Here is a 12,500-nt window from a genome sequence, read left to right as displayed (position 1 = left end):
CTTTATACGCATAGATGGAATTCCATAAATTATAAAAGATGTCAGCCTATTGCCTTTAAACAGTCTCTGAGTACCTACAGTACACCAAAACGCCGGAAGATCTTTGATGCATCCCAGTCTTCGAAAATGGCTTCTCCTGATACCAAAAAACGTAGTCCTAAAACAATTAAAGCCAAGGAGCAACTTGACACTTTTGAGACGCACCCCTTTAATATCTGCATTAATAACTACAGACTCTTTACAGACACACTCATCACCTACTGGCGCCACGCGACCGAAACATGTGAAGAACAACTAAAAACAGCACCATTAAATTTTTTTTATTTCCTGGCTTCTCTCCACCGTGAAAATCACGGCGTTTAAACAAATATTATATTAAGTTAAATTAAAAAAGGAAAGTAATCCAGATGTATTTTTTGCTTGGTTATAAGTTCATAATATCTTTAATTATTTTTCTTTTTTCGTTTCTCCGTTTCAAGCATGCAAGACCAGTGCCTAGCAAGTTACACGTTTAAATTAAAACATTGCCCTGTTTTGTCTTTGGCAACTGAGGGTATATTTATTACACAGTAGGTTTTTAGGTCTTTTCCGTCCTGGTCTTGTCATGGCCGACCAGTAGAAAACGCAAAAGTAATGATTGTACCAGAGCCTACGGGTTTCGAGTGTAATTGGCGGGTCAACGGCTATTATCAACAATAAATGACGAAATCTGCCTCCTTCTGAATCTCAAATTATGCAATATGATGAAAACCAGTTCCTGTCACCTGGGGGAAAAACAGCCAATAATCTTATACTTTCTGTGCCTCCATTGACCTTTGACATTTGACCGTTTTTAAACCCTTTTGCTTTGGCACTCCGTCCTTTTTCTGCAAGCCCTGATTGAACGGCTAACTCTCTTGGGTGTCAAAGGTTCAAAGTGGTCCTCAGGCATTGAGCCGATATCTTTATTTTGTTGCCTTTACTTTATGTTGTCAGTGGTGAAGGTTCACTGCTGGGAGGGGGGCAACTTCGACCAGAAATGGAGACGCGAGTGCACTGGATTGAACTGGGGCTCTAAAACAAACAAAAACAACATGGGTATTTTTGTGTTGAAGGCTCACCCAAAAACAAGACCATCTGATATGCATTCCTGACATATTGTAATGCAGTGCAATGCAAGGCAATGCAATGTAATGTAACGTAATGCAATGTAATGCAATGCAATGTGGCATGAGCGTAGGGCTGCCGATCATACAGGTGTTGAAGTCTCAAACACCCATCCTGCCCTGGCTTTGGCCAAAAATGGTTCTTCTGGGACAATGTGTGAAGAACATGCTAGTACAGTGGGTCTTCTCAGTGCTTTACTGTCGACAAAGAGGACAGAAATTTGACGTACGGCAAGTTTGAACCATCTTTATCAAAATTAAAATCTCCCACAGCTCTCAAAAAAAACTGAACGGAGGAGTCAAGGAAGAGGTTGATTTGTGAAAACACTGAAGACCATATTTCACACCGATGATAAACTTACTAGAAAAACGACCAATAAATGATAAATGTATTATACATACACTGATAAAAAGCAACAGCAACATCAGTCCACCTTAGTTAAAAAACAAACAAACCCCAAAAAAAGAATAAGTTACCAAACCATGAGCCACTGTGCATACATGGTACCACCAAAATATCCACCCCTCGACCTGGGGATACAGTACTAACTGCTGTTGGGGCTTCCAGCATTATCTTCCACAGTTTAAAACATGGCTCTAAAAATATGAATGGGCTGTATAAATGTCGAGGCATGGCAGTGAACAAAAAGTTGGTTATATGTGATGTTCCTGTGCTTCATTGTGAGCCTTGCTGCTGCTGTGCTGCTGTGCTGTGCGATGGTTCCAAAATGGGGTTGGTTCTCCTGGGATTAGACTCTTGCATTTTCTTTCCCCTATGGTGAGTAATAGCAGTTAAGGTTTCCCCGTGTTTATTTATGTAATTTTGTACTGTTGTAATGAAGTTACAGTGTCCAGGGGTCTAATGACAGGCCGCGGTGCTTGGGTTGAGCCGCTTGGACCTAGATGACGTACGGAGGGAGGGAGGGGCTTCATGGCGGCTGGCACTGCTGAAATTATAGACCTTTCTTGGTGGGTGGACTCAGTTTTCTCATCCCCTTAATCCTGCCCAGCAACTCACGCACAAAGTCCTGGAAAGGAGAGAGAGAGGAAGACAAAAAGAAAGATGTGAACCAATGTACAAACACACATTTCTCACACTTTATGACTCTGTCATCTACTTCTCCTTCAATATGGATTTCTCAATCTCGCTCTACCTTATTTCCCTTCACCCGCCCACTGCTGAAGGATGGACATGACCTGTCTCTCCCTAGTTCCCTTTGACTCATCTTACATTTTCCTCTTTCCTTCTTTGTCCAATCCAAACTATTCTTTCTTCATTCTGTCCACTCCTTTCTTCCCTTCCTCTGAGTCCCTTTTGTGAAAACCATCTTTTGTTTGGCGGGTGGGGGGGGGTTCATGTTCCAAGATGGCATCCTTGCAATGACCTGCCAATATGTCTGGCTGTGTGCGTGTGTGTGTGTGTGAGTGTGTGTGCGTGTGCATGTGTGTGTGTGCTGGCTGGTAGTGACGCACGTCAACTGCTGTCAACTTGGCCGGCTCCCGGCTACAGCATACCAATGACCTTGGGGTGGTGTAACCAGCTGACCTGAATGCCAGTGGGTGGCACACACACACACACACACACACACACACACACACACACACACACACACACACACACACACACACACACAGACACACACAGACACACACCCGTCTGATGACAGATGGAGTCCCGAGGCAGTAAAGGATCGCTGGGATTGGGTCCGTACTACCTTTAATCACCAAAATGGCTTAACCCAGTCTTACCGGCACCCAAACACTCCACACCCACGGGCAAACACACATTCACTGGCTAAATCTGACCTGAGGTTGAGAGTCCATTCGTGTGTGTATGTGTGTGTGTGTGTGTGTGTGTGTGTGTGTGTGTGTGTGTGCTAGTGGAGCGCTCATGCTGTGTCAGTTGACCGACACAGTGACATTCCTGTGCCACAATATTGCCCTTTTGTATTTTAATGGCTTTTGTTTTAGTGTGTGTGTGTATGTGTGTGTGTGTGTGCCTTCATGTCAATGTGCACACCTGTGGGATATGAATTAACCTCAAATCTGGGCCACAGAGCTCGTGGAAGTATTCTGTTGCACATGGGCATTAATGTCTGATAAGTCTCTGGGTAATTGATAAGGTAGTCTGCATTCAAACATTACAATAGACTGAACAGTGGTACTCACGTCTGTTGGTTTGTAGCAGTCTGTTAGTGATTCCTTTTTTGGGGGAAGGTGGGAGAGAGAGAGAGAGGAGGCCCGAGAGATGCTCAACGTAATGTGCCAATACAATGTACAACACTCAACTCGACAAATTATAGAAAAATATTCCTTTGCACTTGCACCCCCATACCTGCAGTTTGCTGGCTCTTTCGTCTTCGCTGTTCACCTCCAGCAGGTCGTCAATGTCTATCTCCACCTCAGGCATCTCCTCCTCCTGGAACACACAAACACACTCTAGGTCAGTGAAGTGATGAAAAAACACACAGTTGGGACAAAAGGCGAAGCATCTGGATAGAAATATGCAGTTAGAAGATGACTAAAAGTCGTCAAAACGTATTTGTGGAACTACGGGTTTTGACTGAAGATACTGAACATAGTTATTGTGTAAATCCCTTTATATTTGTCCGGGTTTTTTTTGTATTTCTTGTTTTTTTTCAGATTTTCATTCCTAAATGGGTACTAACAGTCCTACTGACTTTATAGCTGGGTCCGAGTCCCAACGTCCCAAGTAGGTGCGGGTTTGAGTCCTGCCATGTGCTGCCAAGTGTGTTGGTCTGTTTTAAATTGAACTTGCATGTGTTATCTCTGTGATTGGTATTAGGTATTTAGCTTTTATTTCTTTGCTTTTCTTATTTTCTTTTCATAAAATGTCTGTGAAGCACTTTGATACCGTTGTGTGTGAAAAGTATTGAACAAATACACTTCCCATGCCTCCCATTACTTTCCAGAATGCAACTTAATCACAGTAGTTTTATACCCGACATACAACTACATAGATTTATACCTTACAACAAAGATACGAGCACCGCTACTGAAAAATGTCATCACGATGCAGAGAATTGGCAATTTGGAGTCTATTCTATGACTGGATGGGTGTTCTTTGCCCTTCTCCCTGTTAATCTGTTACCCTGTTAATATGAGGGATTCACTCCCATTTCTTTGCCCTCTCAAAATTCACTTCCACACATCAAAACCCAGCCAACTCTGGATCAAAAGCCCAGTTTCGATGATGTAAGTGTCCGACCTCTAAATAGCCCAAATGCGTGTGTTCGTGAGGCTGTGGGTGCAGTGGGTGTGCACGGTACCCGAGGCAGCGCGGTGGACGGCAGATGGAAATGTCATTGTGCCGTTGGAAAGCTACCAGGGCCGTGCCGGCCTCTGGTTTAACGTTTATCATATTCTGCTCTGCACCACTTCAAAAAGGTCTGCTAATGCCTCACAGGCCTCTAATTTGAGCACAAGGTCTTATTTATGTATACTGGGTGGGGGGGGTCATACAGAGATCTTCACTTGTGTGTTTCTGTTTGTAAGTGTGTGTGTGTGTGCGTGTGGTCCACTATGCCTGAAGGTTGAATTATTATTTATGTCCATCATCCAAATAAGCTGAGAAATAAGAGTTATTGCATCATAGCTGCAGGTCTCTGAAATGTCGTCTTCCTCTACATGCAGACCAATTAGGAATTAGATCTCAATGAAGGCCATACATCATCTGAGAAAGGCGAAGGAGTCCATGTTTCTTTCATGTATGTGATAGCTATACTTGTGCTATGATTATTTCTGTTTAAAATATTACAGTGAGCATCAATGTCTTTGTTCATGTCAATTGTGAGTTAGAAATAATTGTATGGTATTGGCTTTAAACTGAACTGATAAATATTAAGGTGAATGTACCAACTACTCCCTCAAACAAGAGGAGAGAAGACGTTTGGATTCTTTGCCTTCATTGCTTGTACGTCTAATAAAAACCACTTGACATCAATAAAACCCCTTTTTAGAGCACAGCATAATCTTTATTTCTCAGGCATTAAGAGAGACTGGCATGGCAAGTTTTTTTAAGTATGCCCCCCCCCCCCCCCCCCCCACACACACACACACACACAAACCCTTTTCATCATTAAGAGAGCAGGAGGCCTGTGAAGCGGCGGTGGTATGAAGGAACAAATCAAAAGCTTGTCATATTTTAACATATTTCAGCCCCCATGAGCATTCCACATTTCTACTGGGGATGGATGGATGGATGGATGGATGGATGGATGGTAGATGGACGGACGGACAATGAGGGTACCGCTACAGATAGAAGTTCCAAATAAGGACTCAAATATGCATACAACACAAGGCTCATCCCCCATCTGCAGGCTGGGGATGTATAAACCATGATTTCTTAAATAAATGTACAAATTGAATCTATGAAAGTTTAAGTAGAAAGGTCGCTCAAGGAGCGTGGTTAAGCTTCGGCTGCAGATGGCAGCGCGGCTTCCTGGCCGCGGATGCACAGCTGCCCCGAATCGGCCGAATCAGCTGATTGTTCTGCTCCGGACAGGCAGTTTTCTTAAAATGTGTCTGTCTTGCAGACAAACACAGGGCTCGTCAGCCGACCTCTCCTCCTACGCCCAGACTGATTGTCGTTATTATTGCTTATTATTTATCCTTTTGGCCAGCGAGCCTTCTGTTCCAGTCTTTAATAAAAAAAATCTCTCGCCATGTCGGGGAGGTCATGTGATGTCTCCCTCCCTAAACCAGTACGTGTGGGTAGAGCCTCCCACAGTCGCTTAACAACAGCATACTGATGAGCTTTCAGCCAAATCTGTACAAGTATTCAGTCTACTGAAATGGTCCTAGATGTGTCCGGTGGAGGTAAAGGTCATTTTCACGCACACCTACACACCTCTACCCTTTCCTGCCTTTTAAACCAGTTGCATGTCTCTTCGCAGCGGAATGTCCCTTTAAGGCCTTTCGTCCTCCTCTGTCAGTGATGTGCAAATTCAAATGGAGATGTGAGTGGAATGTTAAGATCGGCCGCTCCATCCAGAGCACCAGAAAGGGTGATGGAAAAACAAGATGCATGAAGGGAACCATCCTGCTGGCTGTGTGTGTGGTTATTACCGCCTCCTAACTCAATAACAGAAGTGACTCAGTGAACCAGAGTGACCATGAAGCTAATTTCTGTCAGGAGAGCGGAGAACTTATCAAACTGACCCACTTCCACCGATGAGACATCTCTCCACCTTTTTGTTTCACACACACATGCAAACGCACACACGCACAGGCACACACACACACACGCACGCACGCACGCACGCACGCACGGACGCACGCACGCACACTCACACACACACACACACACACACACACACACACACACACACAAGGCTAGTATGCATCCGTCTCCATCCGAGTCCATCAGTCTAAGACAGGTGCTGACCTGAGGGCTGCGTTGGACACATTGGACATCAGCATAGGACGAATGTGCGTGAGTGTGCGTTTGCGCGCGCGCGCGAGTGTGTGTGTGTGTGTGTGTGTGTGTGTGCATATAAAACACACTCTTGCCTATGTAGGAGCGCACCCTTCACTGTTTGAGATTCTAAAATAAGACCCGTCACACCCCGGGGAAACAGTTTCCTTCCAAACATCAGTCGAGAGTGAAAGAATGACAGGGCACACTTCCAAGAGAGAGCGAGAGAGGGGCAGAGAGGGAGAGAGAGAGGGCGAGAGAGGGTAAGAGAGAAAAGGGAGATGTTTCTCATCTTATCTTTGACCTGAGCCATCACGCTCAAACAAAAAATATATAATATAATATAACAAATCAAACCAAAATTAACCAAAATTAACTAAGGCATGTGTGTGTGTGTGTGTGAGGGAGAGAGATAAAGAGAAAGAGGGAGAGAAAGAACAGAAAGAGAAAGAGTGACTGTTGTGGATAAAGGACAACTTGTCTGTGTAAGAGAGAGAGGCAGCATAAAAGATTTATAGAAGAAAGGAGTGAAAGCAAAATAGACTGTGTGTTTGTTTTATAAGAAGACAAGTGCGTGCGTGTGTGTGTGTGTGCACGTGGAAGAGAGAGCGAGAGAGAGAGAGAGAGAGAGTGAGAAAGCAATAGAGAGTTTGTTATGGGGAACTTGTATAACTGCATCTGCAAGACAGAAAGAGAATGATAAATTGAGATTGAGAGAAGAGACTCATCCATTTTTGTTTTGCATGTGGATCCATGCCTGTGTGTATGTGTGGTGGGGTTTACTTAATTTCGGGCTTGAGTTCTTACTATGCCTTAAGCTGTCTCCAGACAGCGCCACTGAATAAAGCTGAAAGCCCCTTAAAACCAACCAAGTCTCTACTTGGCCCTGACAGGCTATGATTGGGCCAATCGGACAGCATCATATGGCTCGCAACCCAGTATATATACTGGGTCACCGCCTGTCATAGTTCCTCTTTGCTTATTCAGCTCTCCGGTGTTGGAATTAATTCCTTATTTTATTACATTTTTTTTAGTGTAAAAGTGCACCAGGAACATTGGTCCTCACTTTGCAGGTGTATTTACTCGAATCTCACTTTGATACGAGTACAAGAACATGTGTGTGAGCATGTGTGTGTGTGTGTGTGTGTGTGTGTGTGTGTGTGTGTGTGTCAGACTTATTTATCACCCACCGCTGAGCCAGCCCTTTCAGTCTGCTGCATCTTTGACAAGGTGAACTGAACCTACAAGCAACAACAGCCCCCACCCCCTCTCCGTGACTCACCGCTGTCTCTTCAAACGGTTCAAAAAAATAACCTTAACTCAAATAAAATGATTCCCCGATTCACAATAACAATTCATCAGCTGCCTCCGCACTGGAATTACTGGTTCCATATCCATTGTGTAACTGCAGCCGCTAATGACGGACGATTAACTGAATGGGGAATGTGCTTCTTGTAGGAAGGCGGTTCTGTTGGAGCAGGTGTGTCGGACAAAGACGTCCATGGGCTGATGTCAGTGATCAGCTAATAGTTAGTTAGAGAGCATCACTCGATACAGTAGCTGTCACCGACACAATGGGTCTTTTGGGAACCCATTTGGGAAAGTGAAACCCATTTCAATTCAAATTGGGGATCGTGTGAGTAGCTCCATTAAGATTTTTGATGTAAAATCGCATTCAATTATAACAATGTGGTCACAACAAGTGTCGGCTCCCTAGGCTTATGCCGGGCCCGCACAAGCAATGCAATACACAGCGAGTGAACATTCAACACAGTGATTCCAAATGAAACATGTTGGAATCCAGTGGTGGTGAGAATCAAAACTTTTGGCTTATTGCACTTCTATAAATTATTGGAAGTATTATATAACCCCTTGTGCTTCTCCACTTTGACTGCGGTCCATATTGTGACTGCTTTATTCTAGACCTTGTGATTATCAACCAGTTTCATTCTGTGATTTAAAAAAAAAGACTCACTTTGGTTAACAGCCGCTCTATATAACGGACCAACAGGTAAAGAGGAATCAAAATCGGCCCATTTTTAGGACACAATTCAAATCCACATCAATGAGCAGAAACGGTCAAGAATTATTTTCAATTGAGATAAAGAAGAACAACAGATGTACTCTTGAACGTGAGAATCATCAATGGGCTGTTGTGGTGACATGTCAAATTCTGACAGTTTTTTTGTGAGAATTGCCAAGATCGTGCCAGAAATAGACTGGATGCCCAAATTGTTCCATGGCTTTGTGAACCTTGGGTGCCGCTAGAGTGTCCATGCAGATTTGTTGACATGAACTGAAGCACGAGTAATGTTTTGTGGCACTTCCACTTCAGGCAGTTCTTGCAAAAAAAAAAAAAGATGACTAAGACCGTGCCAGATCCAAGTTCCTCCAAAAATTATAGAACCCCATCATTTTGTCTGGGTACTGTTAGATGACGAACATGCTATGGATTATTTTACATTGTCTCTTTGGGAATGTCATTCATTCACATTCACGTTGGATAATAAATACACAAACATCTTTACTCTGTGTGTAAATAAAAAAAAGTAGAGAGGGGTGAGTGGTATAGAGACGGAAGGGGGAAGGTGAAAGGAAAAGCAGAGTTCCACAAGAGAATACTTTACACAAGAACTCTAGAAAATAGACTTACTTCCTATCCTTCAAAGGAAGAACACTGTCAGATTTCATTATGTGACTGTGAGACCCCGAGAGGATGGAGGTGAAGAAATTACACACAAGTAGAGGTAGAGCAAGTCAGCACCGTGTAAAGGCTGAAGTACAAGAGTCCAGAGGAAAAGGAGGTGAGTTGGACAAGAGACTTACATAGACAGATAAGAAAAGCAGAGAGATAGTAGGAGAAACTGAGAATGCACAGACAATCGGGCCACTGGGATGATGATGATGATGATGATGATGATGATGATGATGATGATGATGAGGAGGAGGAGGAGGGGGAGTGGGCAGAAGAGGAAATCTCAGCTCAGCTTTGTCCCTTTCTCACATCTCCTCTCTCTCTCTCTCTCTCTCTCTCTCTCTCTCTCTCTTAAAGTGTCACTTCAAAGTAAGTGGAGAAGAGCTTATAAGGTGGGATGCATTTGTATTATGAGCTAGTGTGAGGAAAATACAGACAGACAGACAGACAGACAGACAGACAGACAGACAGGCAGACAGATAGGTAGATAGATAGATAGATAGATAGACAGACTTCACATAGACCCTTGACATGAATAGTAGAACGATGAAGGATACCCCCTCAGTCTCCAGCCTGCCTCCCAATCACTCATCCAATGCTTCCCCCCTGAAGCGGCACAATTCCCTCGTTCCATTCAGCATGGAGGAAGAGCTTTCGCTGGGGGAAGTCAGCTGCCGCAGCAAAACACCCCCGCCCGCCCCTCCAACCCCAACACTGAGTCAGCGGCACTCCAGAAGACACCTCTAGTCAGACTACTGGTATATCTAAAAGACAGATCGTGAGGAAGAATAATTAAAGGGGTACAGTAGTCAAAAATCAAACAGACGCCTTTTAATGCCATTTTTATGAGTCATAACACCCATTTTCAGCTTTAAAATGCCCTGAGTTGTTATGTGGACCATACAACCAATTGATACACTTCCTACACCGGCAACATACTCTTTGGGTAAAGAGGAAAAATTTGCAGCGACAGTAAATCTCTGTAGTTTACGATGGCATATAATGGCACATTTTCTGTGGTAAAAGACACTACACTAGCGTCTGATGAAGCTGATTTTCCTATAAAAGCTCACGTAAACGTAAATCTCCTTTTCAAAGTCAGGCTGTTTGGGAATGGAATTGTGCGACCAAAGAGCACATCGGTGGTCGCCCTGTTCTCAGATGCAGAGAAGTGTAGGAATCGGTTGTTTGGACCACAAAACAGGCGGGCCTAGTTTGGGCCTTTTAATGCTGAAATTGGATGGTATTTCCTCTTTAAAGTGGGGACATCAACATAAGGTCTGGGTTTGAAGTGCACTGGGGTGTCATTCGAAAAGCCAAACATCCGAACTTACACATAAGCCGGACACGCCAAACTGAAGCCTAACTTGTATGAAAGCCAGATAAACAAGCTATGACTCCAGCTCAATCTTAACTCAAGGCTCCCAAGTGCCTCGCGTGTGTGCGCGCACACTTCTGTCACAATGGATTCCTGGATTCACAATTCAAATGTATTTACAACGGGCCCGGCGTACTGGCGGATTGGGCACAGCCGAAACCTTTGCCCTCGGTGAGAAGCCACAATTCCAGTCAAACCGGCTAGGAAATACGGTTTGTGCCCAGAGGGACAGTCAGCTCGAACCACAGTCTTGTTGAGGGGTGGCTGCTCCAGTCTCTTCTGAGATAAAAAAAAGGGCCTTATTTTAAAGGCAAATAATAGTGCAAAGGCTGAAAATATTTATAAAGGCCGGTAGGCGAGACGGTTGGATACAGTGGCGGCGCTAGGACGGGGCTTGCCGGTGCTGTAGCCCCGTCAGGATTTTGCATAGCACCCGTGCAGCCCCTCCAAGGAATTCAGGATAATTCGTAAAGCAGGCAAGTGTAGAGGCTTGGTGAAGGGAGGGGAGGGGCCAGTAGTTTTTCACCTCCAGGCGAGGCTGAGGGTGAGTCAGTGTTTTTAAACACCTTTTTTTTTTTGTTTGTTTGTTTTTTTTTCAGTTAAATGGTGCACTCACAATGCAACCAGAGATCAGCTGGATCCCCCGTGGGATGGAGGGAGATTTCCAAGGCAATATATACGGAAGTCAATATCTGACATGTTAATGTTTCTTCCCTTCTCCCCCCACATGCCGTTGATTTTTTATTGACTGATTTTCCCCTTAAGGGTAAAAACAAGAAACAAAAAAAACAAGTCATCAGTCATTTAAAAAGAATGAGGACTGATGCTTGGAACTGTTCAATAAAACTGTATTTATATTTTTATATATATCAGTATTGCTTTTGACATTTTTAGTCGCTCCCTTTTTCCTCATTCTTTCATCCCTGATGACCGTCATAACTGCCTGCTTCACTCCCGCCTGGGGACAGAGAGACAGACAGACAGACAGGTCTCTCCAGGGTCTGTAGAACAGTCGAACAACATCCTGAAAATATATCATCTGATCCCTGTTAAGCCTGCACACAGCTCGCAGGGTCAATAGACAGAGTCACAAAATCCCTGTTGGGGACACTTTGTTGCTTTCTTAGATTGTTAAGTTGGAATTTGCTCAGTTATTGCAATCTGCGAAGGGCCTAACGGTGTATTGGAAGAATTATTAGAACATTATTATTATTATTATTGTTATTATTTATATTTTTTAAACAATTTGCCTGACATTAAACTCAGATGTAGACTACAGTAACAGCAGAGGATATGGATGACCTAATTACATTGCATTTTGGAATTGGATTGACCTATAAAAACATTCTCACAGTGTTGGCCCAAAAATGTAAAGTGCTTATATTAATCTGGTGATTTTATTATTATAAGCCATATTATTATTATAATAATATGGTAATTTAGGTATTTTTTTACTGACTTAATTCTCAGAAATGTTTACTTTTTTCTGAGAATATCACCCCCTTATAAATGGTATATTATTTCCTCATAACAATAAGAAAAATGCTGTTGTAAAAGGCCAGACCGTCAGCTTCCGTGAATGTTTGACTGAAAGTCATATTTTAATGAATGAATAAAAAACATCAGGAGGGAGAGTGAGAATGCTGCAGAAATACAAAATACATCTCAGGAGAGCAGGAAGGTTAAAACTGAACAAGAGCCAGAAGGCATTTCGGGAAGGATGTTGTTGAACGTCTCACCAGAGAGAGAGAGAGAGAGAGAGAGAGAGAGACAGAGAGACAGAGAGAGGAGGGGAAGAGATCAATAATCGTCACCTTCAATATTTGTCATATCGTGATTGTGTGC

At 43.5% G+C, this 12,500-nt stretch overlaps 1 protein-coding gene across 2 annotated transcripts in view; it reads right to left on the bottom strand.

The window, feature by feature from the left end:
- ppp1r14c (protein phosphatase 1, regulatory (inhibitor) subunit 14C) overlaps window positions 1–12,500 on the bottom strand; it is a 19,746-nt gene that overhangs the window by 363 nt on the left and 6,883 nt on the right. The window contains exons 2-5 of one of the 2 annotated variants that reach the window (XM_080019492.1): window positions 3,481–3,564; window positions 3,315–3,347; window positions 2,058–2,173; window positions 1–1,918 (exon numbers count right to left, since the gene is read on the bottom strand). The exon at window positions 1–1,918 is cut by the window's left edge and continues 363 nt beyond it. In XM_080019492.1, the coding sequence (XP_079875618.1) occupies window positions 2,099–2,173; window positions 3,315–3,347; window positions 3,481–3,564 (192 nt within the window). In that variant the 3' untranslated portion in view covers window positions 1–1,918; window positions 2,058–2,098. Of the gene's footprint in view, window positions 2,174–3,314; window positions 3,348–3,480; window positions 3,565–12,500 lie in introns of both variants that reach the window. The other variant, XM_080019491.1, reaches the window with a different exon arrangement.

Source organism: Zeus faber (genome assembly GCF_960531495.2).
Source record: "Zeus faber genome assembly, chromosome: 2".
NCBI lineage: Eukaryota > Metazoa > Chordata > Actinopteri > Zeiformes > Zeidae > Zeus > Zeus faber.
This window is presented reverse-complemented; position numbering and strand designations above follow the sequence as displayed.